Source organism: Oncorhynchus keta, chromosome 31 (genome assembly GCF_023373465.1).
Source record: "Oncorhynchus keta strain PuntledgeMale-10-30-2019 chromosome 31, Oket_V2, whole genome shotgun sequence".
Lineage (NCBI taxonomy): Eukaryota > Metazoa > Chordata > Actinopteri > Salmoniformes > Salmonidae > Oncorhynchus > Oncorhynchus keta.
In genome coordinates, this window is record NC_068451.1 from 15719380 (window position 1) to 15743328 (window position 23949).

At 41.2% G+C, this 23949-nt stretch overlaps 2 protein-coding genes across 11 annotated transcripts in view; both read right to left on the reverse strand.

Annotated features, from left to right (window-relative positions):
• The window catches only part of LOC118364550 (aromatic-L-amino-acid decarboxylase-like), a 29509-nt gene extending 18737 nt beyond the window's left edge, over positions 1–10772 (reverse strand). The window contains exons 1-4 of the mRNA XM_035746179.2: positions 10645–10772; positions 4733–4940; positions 3322–3435; positions 2689–2808 (exon numbers count right to left, since the gene is read on the reverse strand). Of these exons, the coding sequence (XP_035602072.2) occupies positions 2689–2808; positions 3322–3435; positions 4733–4933 (435 nt within the window). The 5' untranslated portion in view covers positions 4934–4940; positions 10645–10772. The remainder of the gene's footprint in view (positions 1–2688; positions 2809–3321; positions 3436–4732; positions 4941–10644) is intronic.
• Positions 10773–12766: 1994 nt separating this feature from the next.
• LOC118364064 (growth factor receptor-bound protein 10-like) overlaps positions 12767–23949 on the reverse strand; it is a 90743-nt gene continuing 79560 nt past the window's right edge. For all 10 annotated transcript variants that reach the window (XM_052489698.1, XM_052489693.1, XM_052489692.1 and 7 more), the window contains 8 exons: positions 23649–23759; positions 21601–21696; positions 21284–21358; positions 20877–20993; positions 17901–17967; positions 17701–17788; positions 17428–17521; positions 12767–17246 (listed from right to left, as the gene is read on the reverse strand). In XM_052489698.1, coding sequence (XP_052345658.1) covers positions 17100–17246; positions 17428–17521; positions 17701–17788; positions 17901–17967; positions 20877–20993; positions 21284–21358; positions 21601–21696; positions 23649–23759 — 795 coding nt within the window. In that variant the 3' untranslated portion in view covers positions 12767–17099. The remainder of the gene's footprint in view (positions 17247–17427; positions 17522–17700; positions 17789–17900; positions 17968–20876; positions 20994–21283; positions 21359–21600; positions 21697–23648; positions 23760–23949) is intronic.

Genomic DNA, 23949 nt, shown 5'->3' on the forward strand with positions numbered 1-23949 from the left:
AACTACCTGATGCTTCCAATATTGGTGTCAGCATTCTGTGAGGACAGACGCTGAGAGACGAGAACCAAGTACAGGGAGTGAAGATTTAATAAATAACTAACATAAAACAAACAATGACAGTGTCTGAACAGGGGAAACATTACGACAATAATGCTGGATCAAACTGAGGAGCAGACAGATATAGGAGGCGCAATCAACAAAGTAATGGAGTCCAGGTGAGTCCAGATAAGCGCTGATGCGCGTAATGAGGGTGACAAGTGTGCATCATGATGGGCAGCTTGGTGCACTCGGTCGCCAGGGAGGGGGAGCGGGAGCAGTCGTGACAGTAGCTGTCCATTTATCACCACACACCAATGCTGGCACTAAGACCGCACTCAACAAACTGTATAGGGCCATTAGCAAACAAGAAAATGCTCATCCACAGGCGCCGGCTCTTAGTGGCAGGTGATTTTTATGCAGGAAAACTCAAGTTCATCTTACCTAATTTCTACCAGCATGTCACCTGTGCAATTAGAGGTGAAAAAACTCTAGATCACCTTTGCTCCACACACAGAGACACATACAAAGCTCTCCCTCACCCTCCATTTGGCAAGTCTGACCATCATTTTATTCTCCTGATTCCTGCTTACAAGCAAAAACTCAAACAGGAAATACCAGTGAAGCGCTCAATATGAAAGTGGACCGATGAAGCAGATGCTATACTACAGGACTGTTGTGCTAGCACCGACTGGAATGTGTTCCGGGACTCATCCGATGGCATTGAGGAGTTTACCACATCATTAATAAGTGCATTGACAAAAATGTTTCCACAGTGACGGTACGTACAGTGGGGAGAACAAGTAGTTCATACACTGCCGATTTTGCAGGTTTTCCTACTTACAAAGCATGTAGAGGTCTGTAATTCTTATCATAGGTACACTTCAACTGTGAGAGACGGAATCTAATGCAAGAGAGGTCAGAGAACCACACTCAATGTCAGCAAGACAAAGGAGCTGATCGTGGACTACAGGAAACGCCCCCCATTCACATCGACAGGGCTGTAGTAGAGCGGGTCGAGAGCTTCAAGTACCTCGGTGTCCACATCCCTAAGGATCTATCATGGTTCAAACACCATCACAGTCGTGACGAGAAAGTTGAAAAGGTTTGTCATGGATCCTCCATTTTTTTTATATAGCTACACCATTGAGAGCATCTTGACTGGCTGCATCACTGCTTGGTATGGCCACTGCTTGGCATCCAACCACAAGACGCTACAGAGGGTAGTGCGTATGGTCCAATACTTGTGCCGAGCTCCCTGCCATCTAAGACCTCTATACCAGTTGGTGTCAGAGGAAAGGCCCTAAAAATTGTCAAAGACTCCAGCCACCCAAGTTACAGACTGTTCTCTCTGCTACCGCATGGCAAGCGGTACCGATGCACCAAGTCTGGAACCAACAGGACCCTGAACAGATTCTACCCCCAAGCTATAAATAGTTATTTAAATAGTTAACAAAATAACTACCCAAACTATCTGCACTAACTTTTGCTGCTACTGTTTACTATCTGTTACTTTAATCCTAATTATACATATTTTATTTAATTACCTTGCAGCCCTGCACATTGACTCACTACTGGAATGGTGTTTATTATGTTGAATTACTCCTTGTTCATGCTATATAATCCTTTCCTTATGAACTAACAATATTAATCAGATACTGTAAAACAGGGCAGAGTTTAATTAGTTATAGTTCTATTTAAATGTAGATATTGTTTAGTCATTATTCATAAAATGCCTATCAATTGTATATCTGTTATTACTTTTATTATTACGTGCTTTATTTTTCAATTATTTCTCTATTTTCTTTCTCTCTGCATTGTTGGGAATGACCCGTAAGTAAGCATTCCACTGTTAGTTTACACATGTTGTTTACGAAGCATATGACCAACACAATTTGATATGATTTCACAGTATTATAATTTCACTCGCAATCATGAACGCAAATCTCACTCATTAGCTTCTGTTTTAATAAAACTGCTCCTAAATGCATCTCATACTCTTTCAAATGCTCCTCACAACATGGTGCATCATGTGAGATGGCGACTTGTCACAGCTCTCATTAGGCTGGCAACAAGTGAGGAGGCCTATTTGTTGCCATAGTGAAGTGCACTTAAAACCCCAGCCATAAACAAAACACCCCTAGGATGAGCCATGCTCCTCGATTGCTTCAATAGAGGGCCAGCCTCTCTCTCTGCAGTATCCACAACAGTAAATGAACGCTGAACGCTTCACCACACGAAATAAGTACACACACACACACAAGCCCATCTTTGGCTGACATATTGAAAAGGCAATTTCCTGCTGTTTATTTGGTGTTGTGAGGTGAAAAATAACAAAAAATATAAGTGACAGACAAATTGCTTGGCAGCAACAGAATCGAGAGCAGTCAATTGCTTTCCCTATTTTCCTAACATCTGCATTGTTTTTAAAGGCAAAGTGGCAGGGACTGTAAATATGCTATTGACCCTACTGTGAATGCCATATGTTCTGTACTTGGCTGTCCTTACTTTGAATCTGACTATGACAAACATCCCATTTAATTGAGTAATTAATGTATTTGAAAGTACGCTGTTGAAATGCAGCAATACAACTGTGTAAATAAAACCAATGCATTGTCTAACCCCAAAAAATGGTGGGGAGTTTTACCATACCTGGATGACACCTCCTCCTTGTCCGTGTGTCCCGGCGATGAACTCCTCTGGCAGCTTGAGCATCTTCCCCAGCCAGTCCATCATGACTGTCTCCAGCTCTGTACATGCCGGGCTGGCAGCCTACAGTAACATGGGGTTCGAGACAGGGTCAACACACAGCTCTGTACATGCCGGGCTGGCAGCCTACAGTAACATGGGGTTAGAGACAGGGTCAACACACAGCTCTGTACACGCCTGGAATGGCAGCCTACAGTAACATGGGGTTAGAGACAGGGTCAACACACAGCTCTGTACACGCCTGGAATGGCAGCCTACAGTACGTGGACTGTGGAGTTACCACACCATTTGGACATGATGAGTGAAAAATGGTAATATCGGTCCATTGAATTGAATGGGATTTATGCCACAAATGCAAAAAATTATATATTTGGAAACACTGTCATGGAATCTAAACCAAAGCATGGATTGCTGTCATACCTTGTCCATAAACTGCTTACAATGTAAGGAAGCCAATGTGTAATTTTGTAATTTGGGTGAACTATCCCTTTAATATCTTAAAATGGTGATACTGTTCAAATCACATTCAAAAGAAAGAGAGAGGATGACAGAAAAAGATGACAAGGTCATACATACCCAGGAGAATCCGATGCAACCAATAGCTCCAGACAGCATGTCTGCCAGCATGGCCGGGAAGGAGTTAGCCGTGGGGAAGTAGGCATAGAAGTACGGGCTGTGCCAGTGGGTCACCTTAACACAGGTAGCCTAGAGGTTAGGGGCCGGTTCAAATCCCAGCTGTAACCTGACAGAGAAAATCTAACAGGATGTGTGCTGGCACTCAGAGGTTTGCTGGTATCAAAATCCTGCTAAATAACATATCTTGCCATGGTGCCACTGAGCCCTTGAGCAAGGCACTTAACCCTTAAACTGTTCTAGCCCTCGAGTAGGCAGTTAAACTGTTCCAGGCTGAATTCCCATCTTGTGCCTGTGTGAGGCACCAAGCAAGAGGCTGCCAGTGTCCCTGTCTGTCTCCCTTACATGCTTTTCCCATGGTGAGTCATTCATTAGACTAACTGGGCTTATTCCACACTGTTAATAAAAGCAGAGGTGGTAGAGGAAAAAAAGATGATAATGATTGATAATGGAATAACGGCTTTCATGCTACAGCTAAGGAAAGAGTTTGGGTTGGGAGTCGGGGGCAGATAGATTGAAACGGGTTTGTTTCTCTGGCAGTGAGATTATTGTCGTGAGGTTAATCATTCATTTAAAGTCTTTGAACTTTGCCACGTGAAAGGCCACAGAATGCGGGGCATTTTCCAACCACTTGTAAAAACAACTACATGGCTGATACATGTCATATACAGTTAATGTGAGCTTTCATTAAATGATTGCTCAGTACAGACAACAAAGGACAATGGAACACCTTGTCCCGTTGGCAAAACGTTCAACACCGAAGCTCCTTACTGTACACCTTCCGAATGATCCCTAAACCACTGTCAACGGACCAGACCAAAATATTTCATTCCATATGCATCACCTATTCATAAGGAAGTATGCATAAGAGATTCACAACCCCTTTATGAAACCTGTCATAATGAGTATTGCAGTATGATTAATAACAACAATTATAACACATGTATTCAATATAATTAATCATCTCTTGAAATAGATCTTTATTTATCCATTGTACAGTGGAAATGTGTATTCTTCCTGCCCTGGAAGAGGTTGGGAGCAGCACAGGGTTAGAGGTTAGTGACTGTGTGCATTGACTGTTGTGTATGTTCTCGTGATCGTTCAATGTGGCCCAGATGCCACTGGGTGAACAGCTCATTGGTATCATCAATATTATAATATTTCATTATTAACTTTTCACTGATAATCTGAGAGAAAGCGGATCTCCAATAACAGAGTACCTGACCTAGAGCAAGTTATGAAGGCCTTATGTATGCCACCTTCAAGCAAAGTGTTACCATTATGTTATAGCTGTAATCACCCTTCAATCAATAGTCACCTCATCTACAATAATATAATAATCTAAGCCGCCTACCCCAGGCATGATGACCCTCTCAATGTCTTTGACCACGTCCTCGTAGGTGTCGGGCTCCTCAGGGGCCTCCTCAGGGATGAGGGACCGCAGGTACCCAGGCTCCACGTCAGGGTACACTGGCCTCTGCTCTATGTTCTCCAGGTAATCTGCTATCAGGTCTACCATCTCCTTCCCTCTCCTCCGGAACTCTGCAGCGTCCATTGTACAACTAGAACAGACAAATGTCCCACTTTATTGTCCCAACCTTTAGTAACAGTCCCGTACACTTAATCCCTGAGCACATGCACGTGCGCGCACACACACACACACACGCGTACACACACACGTACACACACAATTTATCATAATGTATTATTAAGGGAAAGCGAGCCACGTTGTGGACATCGACACCTTGCTTTCTGGACAAACTAAACTTATTTGCCCTGCTGCGAGGAAAACAACACTGAGCTGCAGACGTGGGCCCCTGCCACTCACGAGGACTGTGTGCTCCCAATCTACGTGGCTAAAGCGAGTAAGACATTTAAGTGCTTTAACCCTCGCAAGGCTGCCTGCCCAGACGGCACCCCAAGCCATGTCCTCAAAGCATGTGCAGACCAGCTGGTTGAAGTGTTTACAGACATATTCAATCTCTTACTGGCCAAGTCTGTTGTCCCCACTTGCTTCAAGATGTCCACCATTGTTACTATACCCAAGAAAGCGAAGGTAACTGAACTAAATGACTATCACCCGTAGCACTCCCTTCTGTAATAATTAAAGTGCTTTGAAAGGCTAGTTAAGGACCATAACACCTCCATCTTACCTGACAACCTAGACCCACTACAATTTGCATACAGACCCACTACAATTTGCATGTAACAATGCTGTTCATCAACTATAGCTTGGCTTTCAACACCGTAATGCCCTCCAAGCCCATCACTAAGCTCGGGGACCTGGGTCTGAACCCATCCCTGTAAAGAATTGGGACCTGGACTTCCTGATGGGCCAACCCTAGGTGGTGAAGGTAGGCTACAACACCTCCGCCACGTTGATCCTCAACACGTGGGCTCCACAGGGGTGTGCGCCCAGCCCCCTCATGTCCTCCCTGTTCACCCAAGCACGTCTCCAACTCAGTTTGCTGACTACATAACAGTGGTAGACCTGATTAGCAACAACGGCAAGACAGTCAACAGGGAGGAGGTGAGTGCCTTGGCAGACTGGTGCTAGGAAATAACTTCTCCCTTAACGTAAAAATAAACCAAGGATCTGATCGTGGACTTAGGAGACAGCAAAGATAGCAAGCCCCCATCCACATCTAGAGAGAGGGTCAAAAGCTTAAATCTTTTCTCTGTGTGCACATTGCTGAGGACCTGAAATGGTCCCTTCACATGACATCCGGCCCCCAAGACCCTCATGAACTTCTACAGATGCACCATTGAGAGCATCCTGTCAGGCTGTATTTGCACTGTCTGCAATCTCAGGGCTCTCCAGAGGGTGGTGCGGTCAGCCCAACACACCATCGGGAGCACACTGCCTGCCCTACAGGTCTTCTACAGCACCCGGTGTCACAGAAAACACAGAATGGGCATCAACACTGTCACATGACCCGAGTGGATGGATGAGTGAGGTCAAATGACCTGACCTTGATCTCATTCCAGGAAGTCTTCATCCAATTTCCCATCCACTCAGTCAGAGGCAGCGCCAAATATCCCTTTCAAACGAGCATCACAGCATCAAACCTAAATACTTCTTTAGTAATTAATCTTCAACGGGTACAAGTTTATTTTTATTTTTTATTTCACCTTTATTTAACCAGGTAGGCAAGTTGAGAACAAGTTCTCATTTACAATTGCGACCTGGCCAAGATAAAGCCAAGCAGTTCGACAGATACAACGACACAGAGTTACACATGGAGTAAAACAAACATACAGTCAATAATACAGTAGAAACAAGTCTATATACGATGTGAGCAAATGAGGTGAGAAGGGAGGTAAAGGCAACAAAAAGGCCATGGTGGCGAAGTAAATACAATATAGCAAGTAAAACACTGGAATGGTAGATTTGCAGTGGAAGAATGTGCAAAGTAGAAATAAAAATAATGGGGTGCAAAGGAGCAAAAATAAATAAATAAATAAATCAAATAAATACAGTAGGGAAAGAGGTAGTTGTTTGGGCTAAATTATAGGTGGGCTATGTACAGGTGCTGTGAGCTGCTCTGACAGCTGGTGCTTAAAGCTAGTGAGGGAGATAAGTGTTTCCTGTTTCAGAGATTTTTGAAGTTCGTTCCAGTCATTGGCAGCAGAGAACTGGAAGGAGAGGCGGCAAAAGAAAGAATTGGTTTTGGGGGTGACTAGAGAGATATACCTGCCGGAGTGCGTGCTACAGGTGGGTGATGCTATGGTGACCAGCGAGCTGAGAAAAGGGGGGACTTTACCTAGCAGGGTCTTGTAGATTTACATTTACATTTACATTTAAGTCATTTAGCGGACGCTCTTATCCAGAGCGACTTACAAATTGGTGCATACACCTTATGACATCCAGTGGAACAGCCACTTTACAATAGTGCATCTAAATCTTTTTAGGGGGGTGTGAGAAGGATTACTTACCCTATCCTAGGTATTCCTTGAAGAGGTGGGGTTTCAGGTGTCTCCGGATGACATGGAGCCAGTGGGTTTGGCGATGAGTATGAAGCGAGGGCCAGCCAACGAGAGCGTACAGGTCGCAATGGTGGGTAGTATATGGGGGTTTGGTTGACAAAACGGATGGCACTGTGATAGACTGCACCCAATTTGTTGAGTAGGGTATTGGAGGCTATTTTGTAAATGACATCACCAAAATCGAGGATTGGTAGGATGGTCAGTTTTACAAGGGTATGTTTGGCAGCATGAGTGAAGGATGCTTTGTTGCGAAATAGGAAGCCAATTCTAGATTTAACTTTGGATTTGAGATGTTTGATGTGGGTCTGGAAGGAGAGTTTACAGTCTAACCAGACACCTAGGTATTTGTAGTTGTCCACGTATTATAAGTCAGAGCCGTCCAGAGTAGTGATGTTGAACAGGCGGGCAGGTGCAGACAGCGATTGGTTGAAGAGCATGCATTTAGTTTTACTTGTATTTAAGAGCAATTGGAGGCCATGGAAGGAGAGTTGTATGGCATTGAAGCTTGCCTGGAGGGTTGTTAACACAGTGTCCAAAGAAGGGCCGGAAGTATACAGAATGGTGTCGTCTGCGTAGAGGTGGATCAGAGACTCACCAGCAGCAAGAGCGACATCATTCATGTATACAGAGAAGAGAGTCGGTCCAATAATTGAACCCTGTGGCACCCCCATAGAGACTGCCAGAGGTCCGGACAGCAGACCCTCCGATTTGACACACTGAACTCTATCAGAGAAGTAGTTGGTGAACCAGGCGAGGCAATCATTTGAGAAACCAATGCTGTCGAGTCTGCCGATGAGGATGTGGTGATTGACAGAGTCGAAAGCCGTAGCCAGATCAATGAATACGGCTGCACAGTAATGTTTCTTATCGATGGCGGTTAAGATATTGTTTAGGGCCTTGAGCGTGGCTGAGGTGCACCCATGACCAGCTCTGAAACCGGATTGCATAGCAGAGAAGGTATGGTGAGATTCGAAATGGTTGGTAATCTGTTTGTTGGCTTGGCTTTTGAAGACCTTAGAAAGGCAGGGTAGGATAGATATAGGTCTGTAGCAGTTTGGGTCAAGAGTGTCTCCCCCTTTGAAGAGGGGGATGACTGCAGCTGCTTTCCAATCTTTGGGAATCTCAGACACGAAAGAGGGTGAGCAGGCTCGTAATAGGGGTGGCAACAATTTCGGCAGATAATTTTAGAAAGAAAGGGTCCAGATTGTCTAGCCCGGCTGATTTGTCGGGGTCCAGATTTTGCAGCTCTTTCAGAACATCAGCTGACTGGATTTGGGAGAAGGAGAAATGGGGAAGTTAACCTAAGCAATTTTTATTTAGTGCAGCACACATTGCCAAGAAGATCATCAAGGACCTCAGCCACCCGAGCCACGGCTTGTTGACCCCACTACCATTTTTTTAAATACATTGTTTACATTTGAGTAATTTAGCAGATGCTCTTATCCAAAGGCGACTTATTGTAGTAACTACATCTATTTTTCGTACTGGTCCTTCATCTACAAGGCAGACACAATACAGGTGAATCAAAGCTAGGACCAAGAGACTGCCCAGTAGCCTACGTTACCCCTTGTCACTGTCACTAGCCGGCTACCACCGGGTACTCTACCCTGCACCTTAGGGAATGCTGCCCTATGTACATAATAATTGAATGCTGGTCACTTTAATAAAGTTTACATAGTATTTATATATAAACTGCATTAAATGTTTTATATATTTTATTTTTTATTATTGTGTGCTTGTTTGACATTTACTGTATTGATTGATAGGAACTAGGAACATAAGCATTTCGCTGCACCCGTCATAACACCTGCTAAACTGTGCACGTGACCAATACAATTTGATTTGAACACAGGAGCAGCATGACAAATACTACAGACTTATATTGTGAGTTGATGTATTGATCAGATAGATAACATATTGAGGCTAATACAGGACAGAGAGGTGTTCTGCCCCTGACTGACCACAGTAAACACTGCTACTGATAGTCCCCTGTAATCTGCTCTAATGCAGGTGTGTGTGTGTGTGTGTGTGTGTGTGTGTGTGTGTGTGTGTGTGTGTGTGTGTGTGTGTGTGTGTGTGTGTGTGTGTGTGTGTGTGTGTGTGTGTGTGTGTGTGTGTGTGTGTGTGTGTGTGTGTGTGTGTGTGTGTGTGTGTGTGTGTGTGTGTGTGTGTGTGTGTGTGTGTGTGACCCACTAAGTCTACTGCTCTATTTGATTGCTTGACAGAAAATTCTATTAGTGGTGATTAACCTAATCACCGTGCTGGTACACTTCTGGCTCTTTATGCCCTATCCAGACTCCAAAATGTACATCTCTAAACTAACATTCAGCAAGTGGTTTAGTGCAGGATTTCCCATGCAGCACCACGGAAACAAAGTGTCTAAAAGAGGTTTCTAATCTGTTTCCGTGGTGGCCTAATCTGAAATGTATGATTAATAACCCATGCAGGCTAAAAATGTAAGGTATGTAAGCAAGTTTCTTGCAGTGTTTACATATTGAAGATTTATCAAAATGGGGAACGACAGCCTACAAAATTCAATACATAAAGCTAACTGTAATAGAACAAACGCTCTGATTCAAATGACACAGATCAGAGGGAATTTCAAGAGCAATAGAGAAGCAAGAGAGAAAAAAAACACAAAAGCAATTGCACGAGTCTATCAAGCTGTTTACGAAACACCACAGTACATCTACAGAAGCGTATCATTCTGAATGCCACCCATGCATGCAACACTCAGAGACATATGAACACTATCCTCTTCTCTTAGAACAAAAGTGCTATCTAGAACCTAAAAGGGTTCTTCAGCTGTCCCCATAGGAGAACACTTTGAATAACTATTTTTGGTTCCAGGTAGAACCCATTTTGTTCTACATGAAACACAAAAGAGTTTTACCTGGAACCAGAAATGGTTCTCCTATGGGGACGGCCCGAAGAACCCTTTTGGAATTTGTAAGAGAATTTGAAAGTGTGTGTACAACCCAACATAGTCATTCAGGTGTTGTTGTTTCTATCAATCCTCTCTGCCAGAGCTGTACGTATCAAGTTAAGGAGTGCTGATATAGGAACAGTTTTAACCTTTGGACCATAATGACAAAGATTATATATACACCGGAGGGACCTGATCCTAGACCAGCAATCTTACTATGATACTGTACATACAGCCCCTGGTGTGCATGTATTCTGCAGCCCAGTAGAGACCTGCAGTCCTGAAAAACCATAAGAGTATTAGAGCGGTGGGTGGGTAGATGGTGGGTGGTAGTAGGTGGTTGGCGTACTCACGTTGTCGGGCACAGTCGTGGTCGGGTCCTCCTCTCTTTCAGTCTTCATACACAGCAGCAGTGTGCAGTGGTGTACAAGCAGGAGCGACGAGCACAGCTCTTTTATCTTCCCCGTGGCCCCTCTCAGCCAGCCAATGGGAGTGTGGCTCCTGGCCAAGGCAGTGTGCACAGGCAGGAAGGGCTGATTCACAAGGAGTTAATGAGATCCTACTAATTTTCCACACAGCCTGATCGACACAAAGGCTTAGTACACACCTGTTGCACGGCACTGTTATAACTACTATTGTTAATTGATATTACTGTTAGTATTACCACTTACCAATTAAGCCTCATAATCTTGGGTTTTGGAAAGCAGTTAACTGACAAGCATAATTTCAACCAATGGGGTGTAAATGTTTATTACCATCTATAAACCATCTATAAACTACTAATTTCACTTTTACAAACTACTTATAAACCCGGTTATGACTCATTTTAAGTATACCGTTTCGGTTGATATTTGATATAGTTAAATCAATAAACCAAAACCCTTTGTTGATTTGTGGTGGAAATCTGGGTAAAATGCATTACATTGATAAAGTAAATTGAAATAATGTGAACTATGTTGACTTTCTACATTTTTGCATTCAGGGTTAATATTTTAGACTTAACCCACTGTCAACAAGCTAAAACTAGTTCCAAAATCTATGTGGTTATGCATCCTCTAGGGTCTGTGGATATCGTAATGCTTAAATACACATTTTAGTTTATACAGACTGGCCAGATGTCAATCTGATGAAAGACCTCAAGCAAGATAACCTGATACCTCGTCATCTGAAAATCAGAGTACATCTCAATTCTCATCTGCATAACCAGGATGTTGATTTATCTACATTCTCTTATGGGGCCTGGATGATTGCTCCATTCTTCTGCTGCATTCATAATCACGTGGCAAAGTGGTAATTACCAATTGTGAAGTTGAGAATACGAGTTAGATGAATTCACGTCCCTTGAACTTGAGAAACGTTGACCAATGGCAAAAAAGCCACATCAACCATAAACTAAAAGTACAGCTAGTGCTCACAAAAAAAATAAAATGTTCACAAACCAAATTAATAATTAATGTTTTGTTTTTTCATTTAACTGCCGAAAATACTGCCGTCATATCCTTAGTGGATTTACGTCAGAGTTCAGCATGGGAGAAGTCGGAGCTCAGGGATAATAGAACAGTTTCCTAGTAATTACCATTTGGAGGGGCGGTCAAGTGGATTTTTCTTTACAGTTGTATACTTGTATTTACGAATTTACAAGATGTTATTAACACAGCATTAGGTCTGTATAGAGTACATTTTCCAAGTCAAATTCTGTGCCTCTCAGCTCTTAACCGTTTTGTGCCAACATCTGTAATGCTTTTGAATGAATATTGATTTTTGGGACGTGAACAATCCTGAACATTTGAAAGTTAGTTCATGACATTTGTCTCTTAAAAGGGGCAATCTGCAGTTGCTACATAATTTTTGGGATTTTTAAATTAAGTTAAAGTAAGTTGCTTCCCACTGATTCTTGAAGAATATAACTCATAGATGCCTCATGAGATTAATCCAACTGTCGTACCCCCACCAGAACCCAAAATATAAGCTTGTTTTACTTTAATGTTTGTAAACAAAGAAAATGTAAACAAACCACATGGCCTCAAAACAAACTTTAATTGCTATATCTTGGTCAGTCCTTGCATCCATAGCTCTGTCTATGAATTTGAGGGTAGTTACTCCAGCCGCATCCCTCAGCTTTTTACTGAAACATAGTGTGGGGAATATGCTTTGCTATTGTTTCAATGGATGATTGCCCATTTAAGTAGAGTATTTGATTCGCTATAGTGGTTGTCTGCCATCTAGTGGGCAAACAGGGTGAAGTACAACCCCACGTACAGTTGAACATTTCAAGCAGACATTTCAAGCGAGATGGAAATATATAACTAAACTCATGGAAAGTTGCAGCAGATTTGTAATCCCATCTAGAAGTATCATTTGCAATAGTAATCAAACGAAACAGAATGATTTGCAAATAGAGTACAGTGATTTAAATGCATTTGTAATTACCTTGATGAGGACTTCCCTACCAAGACAAAAACAGCACAGCTTAAATGAATAGCAATGTATTAATGTTTTATTCTAATTACAATAAACAGAACATATCAGTCCCTTATTTGTACAAAAATACCTGAAAAGGTTACAATTAAGAGATATAAGCCATTCAGCTATTTACAGATCGAAGCAAAGCACAGTATGAATACAGGATCTTTCTCTTAAAAAGAGATACAGGTTCTTGTTTTTTGTTGCATTCCCTGAAATACATAATCATTTATATTTATATAGATCTATATATATTTGCTTTACTCCTTTGTACAGTCACTGTATCTTGCATTGTGACAATATATGCAAAGCACAAGAGTCATTATCGATCACTGGAAAAGGTTCCCATGAACGGTCCAAAGTCAGCTCTGGTTTAGTGCAGAGAAAAAGGTCATCAGAGGCACCTGCTGCGTTTTAGGCTTCTTGAGACAAACAGACTTACACAAGAGAGAAGAGGACACCTTAAATCAACTGTGCTGTACTACTGTTTTGGAGAAACTACTGGTATGCTGAAAGAATATCATAAAGGCCAAACTACTTACTGAAGAAAATATTGTTTGGTGAAATACTATTAACCCCAAGTTGATCAAAAGTACTACACAATGTATTCGTTGCACATACAAAATCCCACTGGTCTGACGATATGACCAGTTTTCAACAGGCTCCATGTCAACCCTGAGCAACCCAGTTACATTCATTTCTCTGACATAAAAAAGTACATTTACTTAATTCACTTTCACCAGTTCACTACTTTGCAGGTGATTCAATGTCACTAGCAACATTCTACTAGTTCATAGCAAGACACTATGTGAGAGAACTCGCCTCTGATATGAATGTTTCTGAATATGAAAAACACCTATGTATCTGTATCTGACAGGCCTAAACAGTTAGTGTTGAGAAGTCAGTGATGTCTGAGTAGCTTAGGATGACTTGCAGGAACTATGAAAAGATGCCCAAGCCAACTCCAGTTCCATACCAGCAACATTTCAATATTACAGACATTTGTGAAGAGGTTTTTACATGAGAAACACATAAGAAACAAACTCGATATGCACATTAAACCAAATGATAAAAACCACTAAAATAAATCAAGTTTCTTCATTTCATAAGTAGTTAAGAGTAAGCCAATGCGGTAATAATAGTGATCTGTAACCTAAATACAGTGTTGCATCTACATGGTTTCATATGCTAATATGGTACATTGATTCAATACACAACTTTTACATGAGTTGCATATAACATTGTACAGCTAAGATTACCATCGGAGGAGGCAATCCTAACTGATTTCTACTGAAATAATTTTGACCAATGGGAAGATATATTGTCCAACGTTTTGACCTAATTTAGCATAGGAGTAGGAAACAGCTTTGGCACCTAACCTGCTCATTGTATAGTCATAATGATGCCACACCCAGAGCCCCACAGTAACATATATTATATATTCACGGCTCTGGTCACACCCAATAAACAGTGAAGTGTAGCTCTCAAAATTCCATGGAAAAGGTACTGCAGTGGGCATCTAGTGGTGCCATCACATCCAAGCCTTTCTCATTGGATAATACACACTATGCTGTGGAAAAGACTTGGTCATTTAACGTACTGTACACCAATTTGTTTTTTGCAATTGTGGCTCAAGTATTGTAAAGGTATAGCTTCACTTCTGACAAGAAACAAAGTTCTGATTAACGCACAGTTTAAAGAGTGAACGTTCTGTAAAATGGAAGACAACTAACTGTAATGGAAAGAGACAGAGCAACTGAACTGACAGCTCAAAAAACTATCAACTCATTCATTAATTATCTAGATATGAAATTCGTTCGGTTGACAGCATCATTGAAAGTCACACTGAGGAGGTCAAATATTTAAATATGTTAAAAAAAAGAAGTTTTTAAAAGTAATCTAATTCAACCTGTGTGTTTGAAATATTCTTGAGGAGTTCATGTGAAAAGATTTCCTAAATGTAGAAGAATGTGTGAGAGAAAGGCATTAAACTGAATATCGATGTGAAACGCACTGTGACTGAAATATTAGTGACTTTTATTCCCCACACCTTTTCTACTGACACCAATTTGGAATGAAAACCATTAGGGAACACCACTTGAATGTTACTTCATAGTAAGTGTTGGTGATAAAATAGTTTGAGTGTTCAAACATAAAAAGCAAGAAATGAATTATAAACTATGTAATAGATGCTATGTAATAATTACGCGGTTCAATCATTCCATGGTAATGATAAAACAGTAACGAACAGCACTGAGAAAAGAGCTACATTTCAAGTAATCACTCACATCTAGATAAATAAATACATTTGCGAAACAATACTTGAAATGATTGAGTCATTGCATCTTATTTTTTGAAATGTCATTGTGCAGAACTTGTAGATAGTGTGGCTAATATTCTGTATCTGAATCTATCCAGCTTAAGACACCATAAATAAAATAAAAAGATGTCTCTTTCTTCATGTTGCGTTACAACATCTTTACAAATCTGTGTGTTCACTGCAACCTTGGACGAGGCTGGACAGTAAAAACGCTTCCACTTCAGGGTATCATCCATTAATAGGGCTTCACAGTGTCTGTTCTAAAAACAATCATTCAATCACATCATGGAAAAGAAAAGCAACAAGTCCAAAATGAACGGACTTCAGTCTCAAATGGCACCCTATTCCCGATATAGTGCACTACTTTTGACCAAAGCCTTATGGGCCCTACTCAAAAGTAAGGTAATGCACTATGTAGGGAATACGGTGCTATTTGGGACGCACCCTTGCATTAAGAAGATGGGTCCTCACAGCAGATGAGTCGATTGATTCCAGTTCAATTCTACAGACAGACCGACCTTGGACTGTACACGTCAACTCTGAGCTAGACAGATCCCTCTCGTGGATCACAAGAGGTTGGTGTAGTGGTTATATTTCCCTGTGTTCTGACAGAGGGAATGCAAACAGGTGGGTTTAAAAGAAAACTGTGGCACCCTCCCCATTGGCCTAAGTTAGGTTTTAGTCATATAATCATAACCATGTCTTCAGAGTGCTTACAACATGGAATTATAGTCCACAAGATGGCCATATGCTTTCCAATGTTTTACATATAGATTATTATTGCATTGACACCAAGAGAGACCTAAGAGCAGAGCCTTCCTTGGCGGTTATGTTGCTTGTTATCACCTGAGGAGCAGCTTGGTAGCCTAGTGCCATTCTGAATACGTACTGTAGGCAACAATAGAAGGGTTGGTTATAGCACACAGTATAGGACTAGGCTAGCAGCGTGGACCTCAACAGCTACCTATTATGTGGACTTAAACGAGTGGATGAGACGGGGAGTGAATGAATACCTGTAGTAGTTTATATTTTGGGGGGGGAAATCATGTGGTTGTATGTGGAACACCGGACGGTGGAGCTGATGATGGATTGATTTAACACTGAACTGGATGTAGTGATTTAGTTGTTGTTGTGTGACTATTAGAAATCTATACGCTCCAGACTACTGATAAGAAACTAAAACGGACTAAGAACACGTTTGATGATGCAGTACTAAAATGTTATGAACACAAAAGCCTGTGAGGTCACCAAAGAAAGAAAGAAAAGTCCTAAGAGAGTGGAATGAATGGATCCTGTGTAGTCCTAGAGCATCCTTCAGCTCCATCCTAAGTTACCAGCTCCAGCCTCTCCTTTCCCACAGCTTGACAGAGACAGCTGGCCTCGTGATCTGTCTCATGATGTTCTTTTTACGAATATCAGATTGTCCATCCATCCCTCCAACACAGGAGGGATTTGCCATTGTTGGTAACGAGAAGAATGAGACAGTAGAGGAATTCTTCTTCAGTCAGTGTGGAAAGGCCTGTTCCCAGTTTCACAAGCGACAAACTAGAAAACAATCAGCTTTTCATAAAAAGGTTGTAGTATAGATGATTTGTAACACACAAAAAATACTTTCATTCTGTAAAAAAGTGGCCCAGACTAAACAAAGTCCTGATGATTGGACAAGGAAAATAAAAACTACTTTGATCTCATAAACTGTCACTAAACCGTGTCAGTGGATCAGAGCTTATTGGTGACTATGAATACAAACTTGAAAATGTTTTTGTTTTTTATAAGAGTTAATAACAACGTGGTGCAGCTTTGCTTTATTTTTGCTTCTTTATCTCCTCCTTCCTTCCGGAACACAGAGGTCACTGAAGTCCACTAGAGTCCATCCTAACCCCCCAACCACTCCGTCCTGTTCCATCCGCAGTCTCTGGCAGCTCATGACACATCAACAACATGAGTTCATCACATCAGCTTCTCCTAAAGAAAAAGTCTTGAGTTTGTTTTTAGGCAGAGTCCGGTCAAGTCATAGGTCAGGGGTCATAAGGCTACGAGGGTGCAGGGGTGCTTGAGTTTACAAGGCAGGACTCCTCTGTTGAGCTGGTAGAACTCCACCAGCTGGATCAGGTCGGTGAATTTGGTAGACCCGTCGTCAAGGCTGAAGAAGATCTGGCCGTCCTCTTCACACTGCAGGACGGACCATAGAGACAACAGTCAGGTGAGAACAAGAGGAAGTAATGAACAACAAAAGTTACTTTACTCCATAAAATTGTTGGCTGTTTTACTTGCTTTTCTAGTGTGCCTGTAGACATAAGAGAGAGGGGGAGGTCAAAGAGAGAAGCCCAGAGGCAAGGTAAAGCTCACTTACCGGTAAGATCTGGAAATGCTTAATTTTCTGGTGATGGCACAGTGTGAGGACAAAGGCCTTTGGGTTGCTTTGACTGTCCCTCAAGAGAAACAACCTGAGCAGAAAATCAGTCTTTGGTGAAAACTTCAACGTCTGTCAAATGTACAAATTTAAATACAACATATGTTGGCATGTGGGCTGGACATTCTGAAGATGCAAGACACTTTAATAATGAAATAAATCCTGATCAAATATTAGGTTGGCTGTGTGGTTGCAGAGACTGAGGAGTCTTACCCATCCACCTGGCCTTGTTGGTGGATCATCCGATGGGACTCTTCTCGCGTTATCCGCCCATGGAACCACAGCTGTGTTCTGTGAATAACTAGACGTGGAAGTGGAAAGGAGAGCTTTAGGACAGGTCAAGGCTTTATCTACACAGAATGTAGCCAACTCAAATAACACAGGGATTGTGAGAACTTATGTTGTTGAATTACCTGAGTTTAATAAACAGGGATGTAGTGGACTGGGACTACCTAGAATGTTCATCCGTTGACTTCTCTTCTGAGATACAGAACAAACACACATGGATTAGTTTGTTAATAAAATGGTTCTCCGTGACGGAGAGCATGATAGCTTTGTGACAAGCATGACCCAAAGAAAAGTTGTTGCACTCTTGCTCAGATTATTTATAAAATCACCAACGTTTCAGCAGTATGTTTTCTTTCAGACCATAAGGTCATATAAGCATTGTAATATCTTAATAACGTCGGAGTCGCATTGTGGTCACGTTGTAGTAACATTGCTGTAACGTAGTTACGTTGTATTAACATTGCTGTAGCGTAGCTACGTTGTAGTAACATTGCTGTAACGTAGTTACGTTGTATTAACATTGCTGTAGCGTAGCTACGTTGTAGTAACATTGCTGTAACGTAGCTACGTTGAAGTAACATTGCTGTAGCGTAGCTACGTTGAAGTAACATTGCTGTAGCGTAGCTACGTTGTAGTAACATTGCTGTAACGTAGTTACGTTGTAGTAACATTGCTGTAACGTAGTTTCGTTGTAGTAACATTTCTGTAACGTAGTTACGTTGTAGTAACATTGCTGTAGCGTAGCTACGTTGTAGTAACATTGCTGTAACGTAGCTACGTTGTAGTAACATTGCTGTAGCGTAGCTACGTTGTAGTAACATTGCTGTAACGTAGTTACGTTGTAGTAACATTGCTGTAACGTAGCTACGTTGTAGTAACATTGCTGTAACGTAGTTACGTTGTAGTAACATTGCTGTAACGTAGTTTCGTTGTAGTAACATTGCTGTAACGTAGTTACGTTGTATTAACATTGCTGTAGCGTAGCTACGTTGTAGTAACATTGCTGTAACGTAGCTACGTTGTAGTAACATTGCTGTAGCGTAGCTACGTTGTAGTAACATTGCTGTAACGTAGCTACGTTGTAGTAACATTGCTGTAAAGTAGTTACGTTGTAGTAACATTGCTGTAACGCAGCTACGTTGTAGTAACATTGCTGTAACGCGCTAGTTGTAGTAACATTTGTAAAGTAGTTACATTGCTGTAACGTAGTTACGTTGTAGTAACATTGCTGTAACGTAGTTTCGTTGTAGTAACATTGCTGTAACGTAGTTACGTTGTAGTAACATTGCTGTAGCGTAGCTACGTTGTAGTAACATTGCTGTAACGTAGCTACGTTGTAGTAACATTGCTGTAACGTAGCTACGTTGACGTAACATTGCTGTAGCGTAGCTACGTTGTAGTAACATTGCTGTAACGTAGTTACGTTGTAGTAACATTGCTCTAACGTAGCTACGTTGTAGTAACATTGCTGTAAAGTAGTTACGTTGTAGTAACATTGCTGTAACGTAGTTTCGTTGTAGGAACATTGCTGTAACGTAGCTACGTTGTAGTAACATTGCTGTAACGTAGCTACGTTGAAGTAACATTGCTGTAGCGTAGCTACGTTGTAGTAACATTGCTGTAACGTAGTTACGTTGTAGTAACATTGCTCTAACGTAGCTACGTTGTAGTAACATTGCTGTAAAGTAGTTACGTTGTAGTAACATTGCTGTAACGTAGTTTCGTTGTAGTAACATCGCTGTAACGTAGCTACGTTGTAGTAACATTGCTGTAACGTAGTTACGTTGTAGTAACATTGCTGTAACGTAGCTACGTTGTAGTAACATTGCTGTAACGTAGTTACGTTGTAGTAACATTGCTGTAACGTAGCTACGTTGTAGTAACATTGCTGTAACGTAGTTACGTTGTAGTAACATTGCTGTAACGTAGCTACGTTGTAGTAACATTGCTGTAACGTAGCTACGTTGTAGTAACATTGCTGTAACATAGTTATGTTGTAGTAACATTGCTGTAACGTAGCTACGTTGTAGTAACATTGCTGTAAAGTAGTTACGTTGTAGTAACATTGCTGTAACGTAGTTACGTTGTAGTAACATTGCTGTAACGCAGCTACGTTGTAGTAACATTGCTGTAACGTAGTTACGTTGTAGTAACATTGCTGTAACGTAGTTACGTTGTGGTAACATTGCTCTAACGTAGCTACGTTGTAGTAACATTGCTGTAAAGTAGTTACGTTGTAGTAACATTGCTGTAACGTAGTTTCGTTGTAGTAACATTGCTGTAACGTAGTTACGTTGTAGTAACATTGCTGTAACGTAGTTACGTTGTAGTAACATTGCTGTAACGTAGCTACGTTGTAGTAACATTGCTGTAACGTAGTTACGTTGTAGTAACATTGCTGTAACGTAGCTACGTTGTAGTAACATTGCTGTAACGTAGTTACGTTGTAGTAACATTGCTGTAACGTAGTTACGTTGTAGTAACATTGCTGTAACGTAGCTACGTTGTAGTAACATTGCTGTAACGTAGTTACGTTGTAGTAACATTGCTGTAACGCAGCTACGTTGTAGTAACATTGCTGTAAAGTAGTTACGTTGTAGTAACATTGCTGTAACGCAGCTACATTGTAGTAACATTGCTGTAACGCAGCTACGTTGTAGTAACATTGCTGTAACGTAGTTACGTTGTAGTAACATTGCTGTAACGTAGCTACGTTGTAGTAACATTGCTGTAACATAGTTATGTTGTAGTAACATTGCTGTAACGTAGCTACGTTGTAGTAACATTGCTGTAAAGTAGTTACGTTGTAGTAACATTGCTGTAACGTAGTTACGTTGTAGTAACATTGCTGTAACGTAGTTACGTTGTGGTAACATTGCTGTAAAGTAGTTACGTTGTAGTAACATTGCTGTAACGCAGCTACATTGTAGTAACATTGCTGTAAAGTAGTTACGTTGTAGTAACATTGCTGTAGCGTAGCTTCGTTGAAGTAACATTGCTGTAACGTAGTTACGTTGTAGTAAGGTTGTATTATTGTTGTCGAACCATTGTAATAGTAACATTGTAGTAAGATTGTAGTAATGTTGTAGAAAGAGACTCACCCTCCAGGCATTGCCCTCCTCCATGGCAGCGCTCTGGGCCTCCAAGGGATTGTCGATCACCCTGCCTATCCTTCCTGAGAAATCCATGGCAACCAGAGAATTCTCGGACACACTCCGCTAGGGGGAGACAAAGCTGTGTCAATGTCAATATACATCCAATGTAGAAAATGCCCTGTTACAGTACTAGGGCTATTTCTCAATTGTCTGTCATTGAAGTCCTCCTCTCTCCTCAAATGCACTGGACAGGGAACCTAGCGGTTAAGAGTGTTGGGCCAGTAACCGAAAGGTTGCTGGTTCGAATCACCGAAATAGAGGACACAAAGAATCAAGAAAGACAACCGAGAAAGAGTCTGGATGTTAACAACAGTTTGGCTGGCACCTGTAAGGAGCTAAAAGGAGAGGCTTACCACTGGTGTTGAAAAGTGTGACAGAGTTTTTCTCTGCTGAGGAATCTTGTAGTTCTGATAGAGGACTATTCCATACTGTGAAGAATAAGGAGAATATCCATAAATGAAAAGGTTTGCTTTTGTTTGGGTTAAGTAAACCAATATCAAACCTTCCAAAATATTCATCAAATTCATAAAGATAGATAGTTATACCATGCTACTTTGAATACTGACTCTCACAACAACCCAAGTGAACTGGCATCTGATACAACCCTCTGGTAATAACTGAGGCACTACTTTTGCAGTGTATTGAGGGCTTGTTGCCATGGCGTTGGTACCTTGAAGAGTCTGAAGGCTGTCATCCAGGAAGTTCTGCTCTGTTCGTCTTCAGTACACAACATCCTCAACTCTTTCAGCTCAGTCCTCTTGTTGGGCTGTCAATTAACACACAACAACCAATTAGAGAGACCAAATAAACACCTCATCATTAGAAACAACCATTCAGACAGTATGGTTGTACTAAAACCCTCCTCCCTCGTACACTAACATATCCCATGAGATGATAGATGATCTTGTTCAGGGTTGGCGGGAGACTGTAATCCATTATTTTACCAGCAAAATATTGTAATCAGATTACAGATACTTTTGAAAAACTGGATGATTACTTCTAGGATTACTTTGAAATTATTTGACACCTTTCTGTTATCTCAATGACATTCAAATCAGCCTTGAAAAAGGTGTAAGTTAAGTTTTTCCACCTGAGCGAGTCAGAGACCACTATGATGACACACCAAATGTGTTAGATGGATTGCGGGAAAAGAGCAGGAATGGGTTTTTGTAGGCTACAGTCCAAAGATTGTTCAACTTGAATAAATGTGTAAAGTAAGGATGACAGTAGTGGTGTAGCCTACGGGCGATACGAACATCATGTATTATTGATATCTACATGGCACAATGATGTGAATCACACCACTGCTCTCTCTATTAGTTATTTACTCATTACGGATTGTGATTGTTGTAGATGGCTATTTACAAATGCTTGCGTGTATTTTAACCCAATAATGGTTGAATTGAAGTTTAAGCTGCCTATCAATCATTGTTTTTGCAACCAGTTGACAGCGAGTGAAAAAATGCACTCCCTCAACAGCTGTATAGTGCGGATCCCAGCCTATGGAATAAAAGTTTGAGTTGCTCCCTTCTAAACTCCTCTGTGGTATTGTGCTCCATACTGTCAAAAACAAGTTTAATTTAAGAAGACCACGAGTGGGGCTTTTATTGCTCAATCTAATTTGTGCGGATTCAAAATGCCCATGGGCCTAATGGATACATGATCAAGCTCACACACTTAGACTTAAACAGATGCAAATGATCCAGATACCAAAGTGTCACCAACAAAAACGTTTACAATAGGCCTATAGCAAATGCAGCATACGGCATACATTTTTTTACATGCAAATAGCTCTTTTCGGGAAGCTCTCAAAGCATGCCATTCCATGAGAGCAGCATTTATTTATTTTACTTGAAGCAATGAGCCCAATCAGTCCTCCATGACAACAAAAACAACAGAGTAGGGCTGGCTAATAAGTTTTTGTTTTTGGGTTGTGCTCGGGTAAAACAATTTGCCTAATCTACACTTCCATATTTCTAGGTCTTATTCTTCAAGATAAAGGGGTATTAAATGAATTGGAATGACTAAATACTGTAGGCTAATTGTATTATTATCTATATAAAATGAGAAAGAATGGATTAGAAGAAGCAAACATAAAAAACCCATAAAGTAAAATGCAACATTCATTTATGGACAGTTATGTAACCTCTAACATTGATTTATCCTGCAATATATGTTGTTCAATTGGTAATATGTTTTTCTTCTTCTAATGCCTCTTAAGGGGAAAGTAATCTGCAAGTAATCAGATTACATTAATTACAGAGTTGAGGTAATCCAAAAGTGTCCAAAAGTTATGTTACTGATTACAATTTGGGACATGTAACTAGTAACTGTAACGGATTACATTTAGAAAGGAACCGACCCAACCCTGATCTTGTTGCAGAATAAAATAGGATTTTGTTCGATTTTGGTTTGATTCTCTATCCATTTATTATATAGCCAGAAAGTGGGTCAACATAGAGCACACAATGGCAGCGAAGCCTGCCTCTCGTCAGGCATGTCTCAGCAAGATACAGGATGCTTACCAAATGGCAACCTATTCCCTATATAGTGCACCATTTGGGAAGCAGACACAGTCTAGACACGACACTGTTCAATAACTATAATAGGAGACGGGTTGTCCTCCATAGAAGACAGTCGGAATAATAGACAACATATGAGCATCTGAATGACTTGCAATGCCTCGAGTGTAGAGGCCTTTCTTTCTCTTGAACATACCTTTATACAGAACTCGTAGTCTGTTGGCGCACTGTGTAGCTTCTTGCCTGTTGTTACTGTGAAGACATTGCTGTCCTCCAGGTCTGCTAGTAACTGTAAATGCCTGGGCTCCTGTGGAGGATAAATCAATAGCCAATGTCATTTCATCACGAAGAAACTTAAGCCTGGAGGTAACAGAGAGCAGAGCTCCACTCAAATCAATAGCAGCATGTGTGGTTGTATGGGACATAGAGAAGGCAGGCCTCTCTGAGCAGCAAGAATGTACACAGATGATTGAGGCAAGCAGCCTCTTAACTAGCAA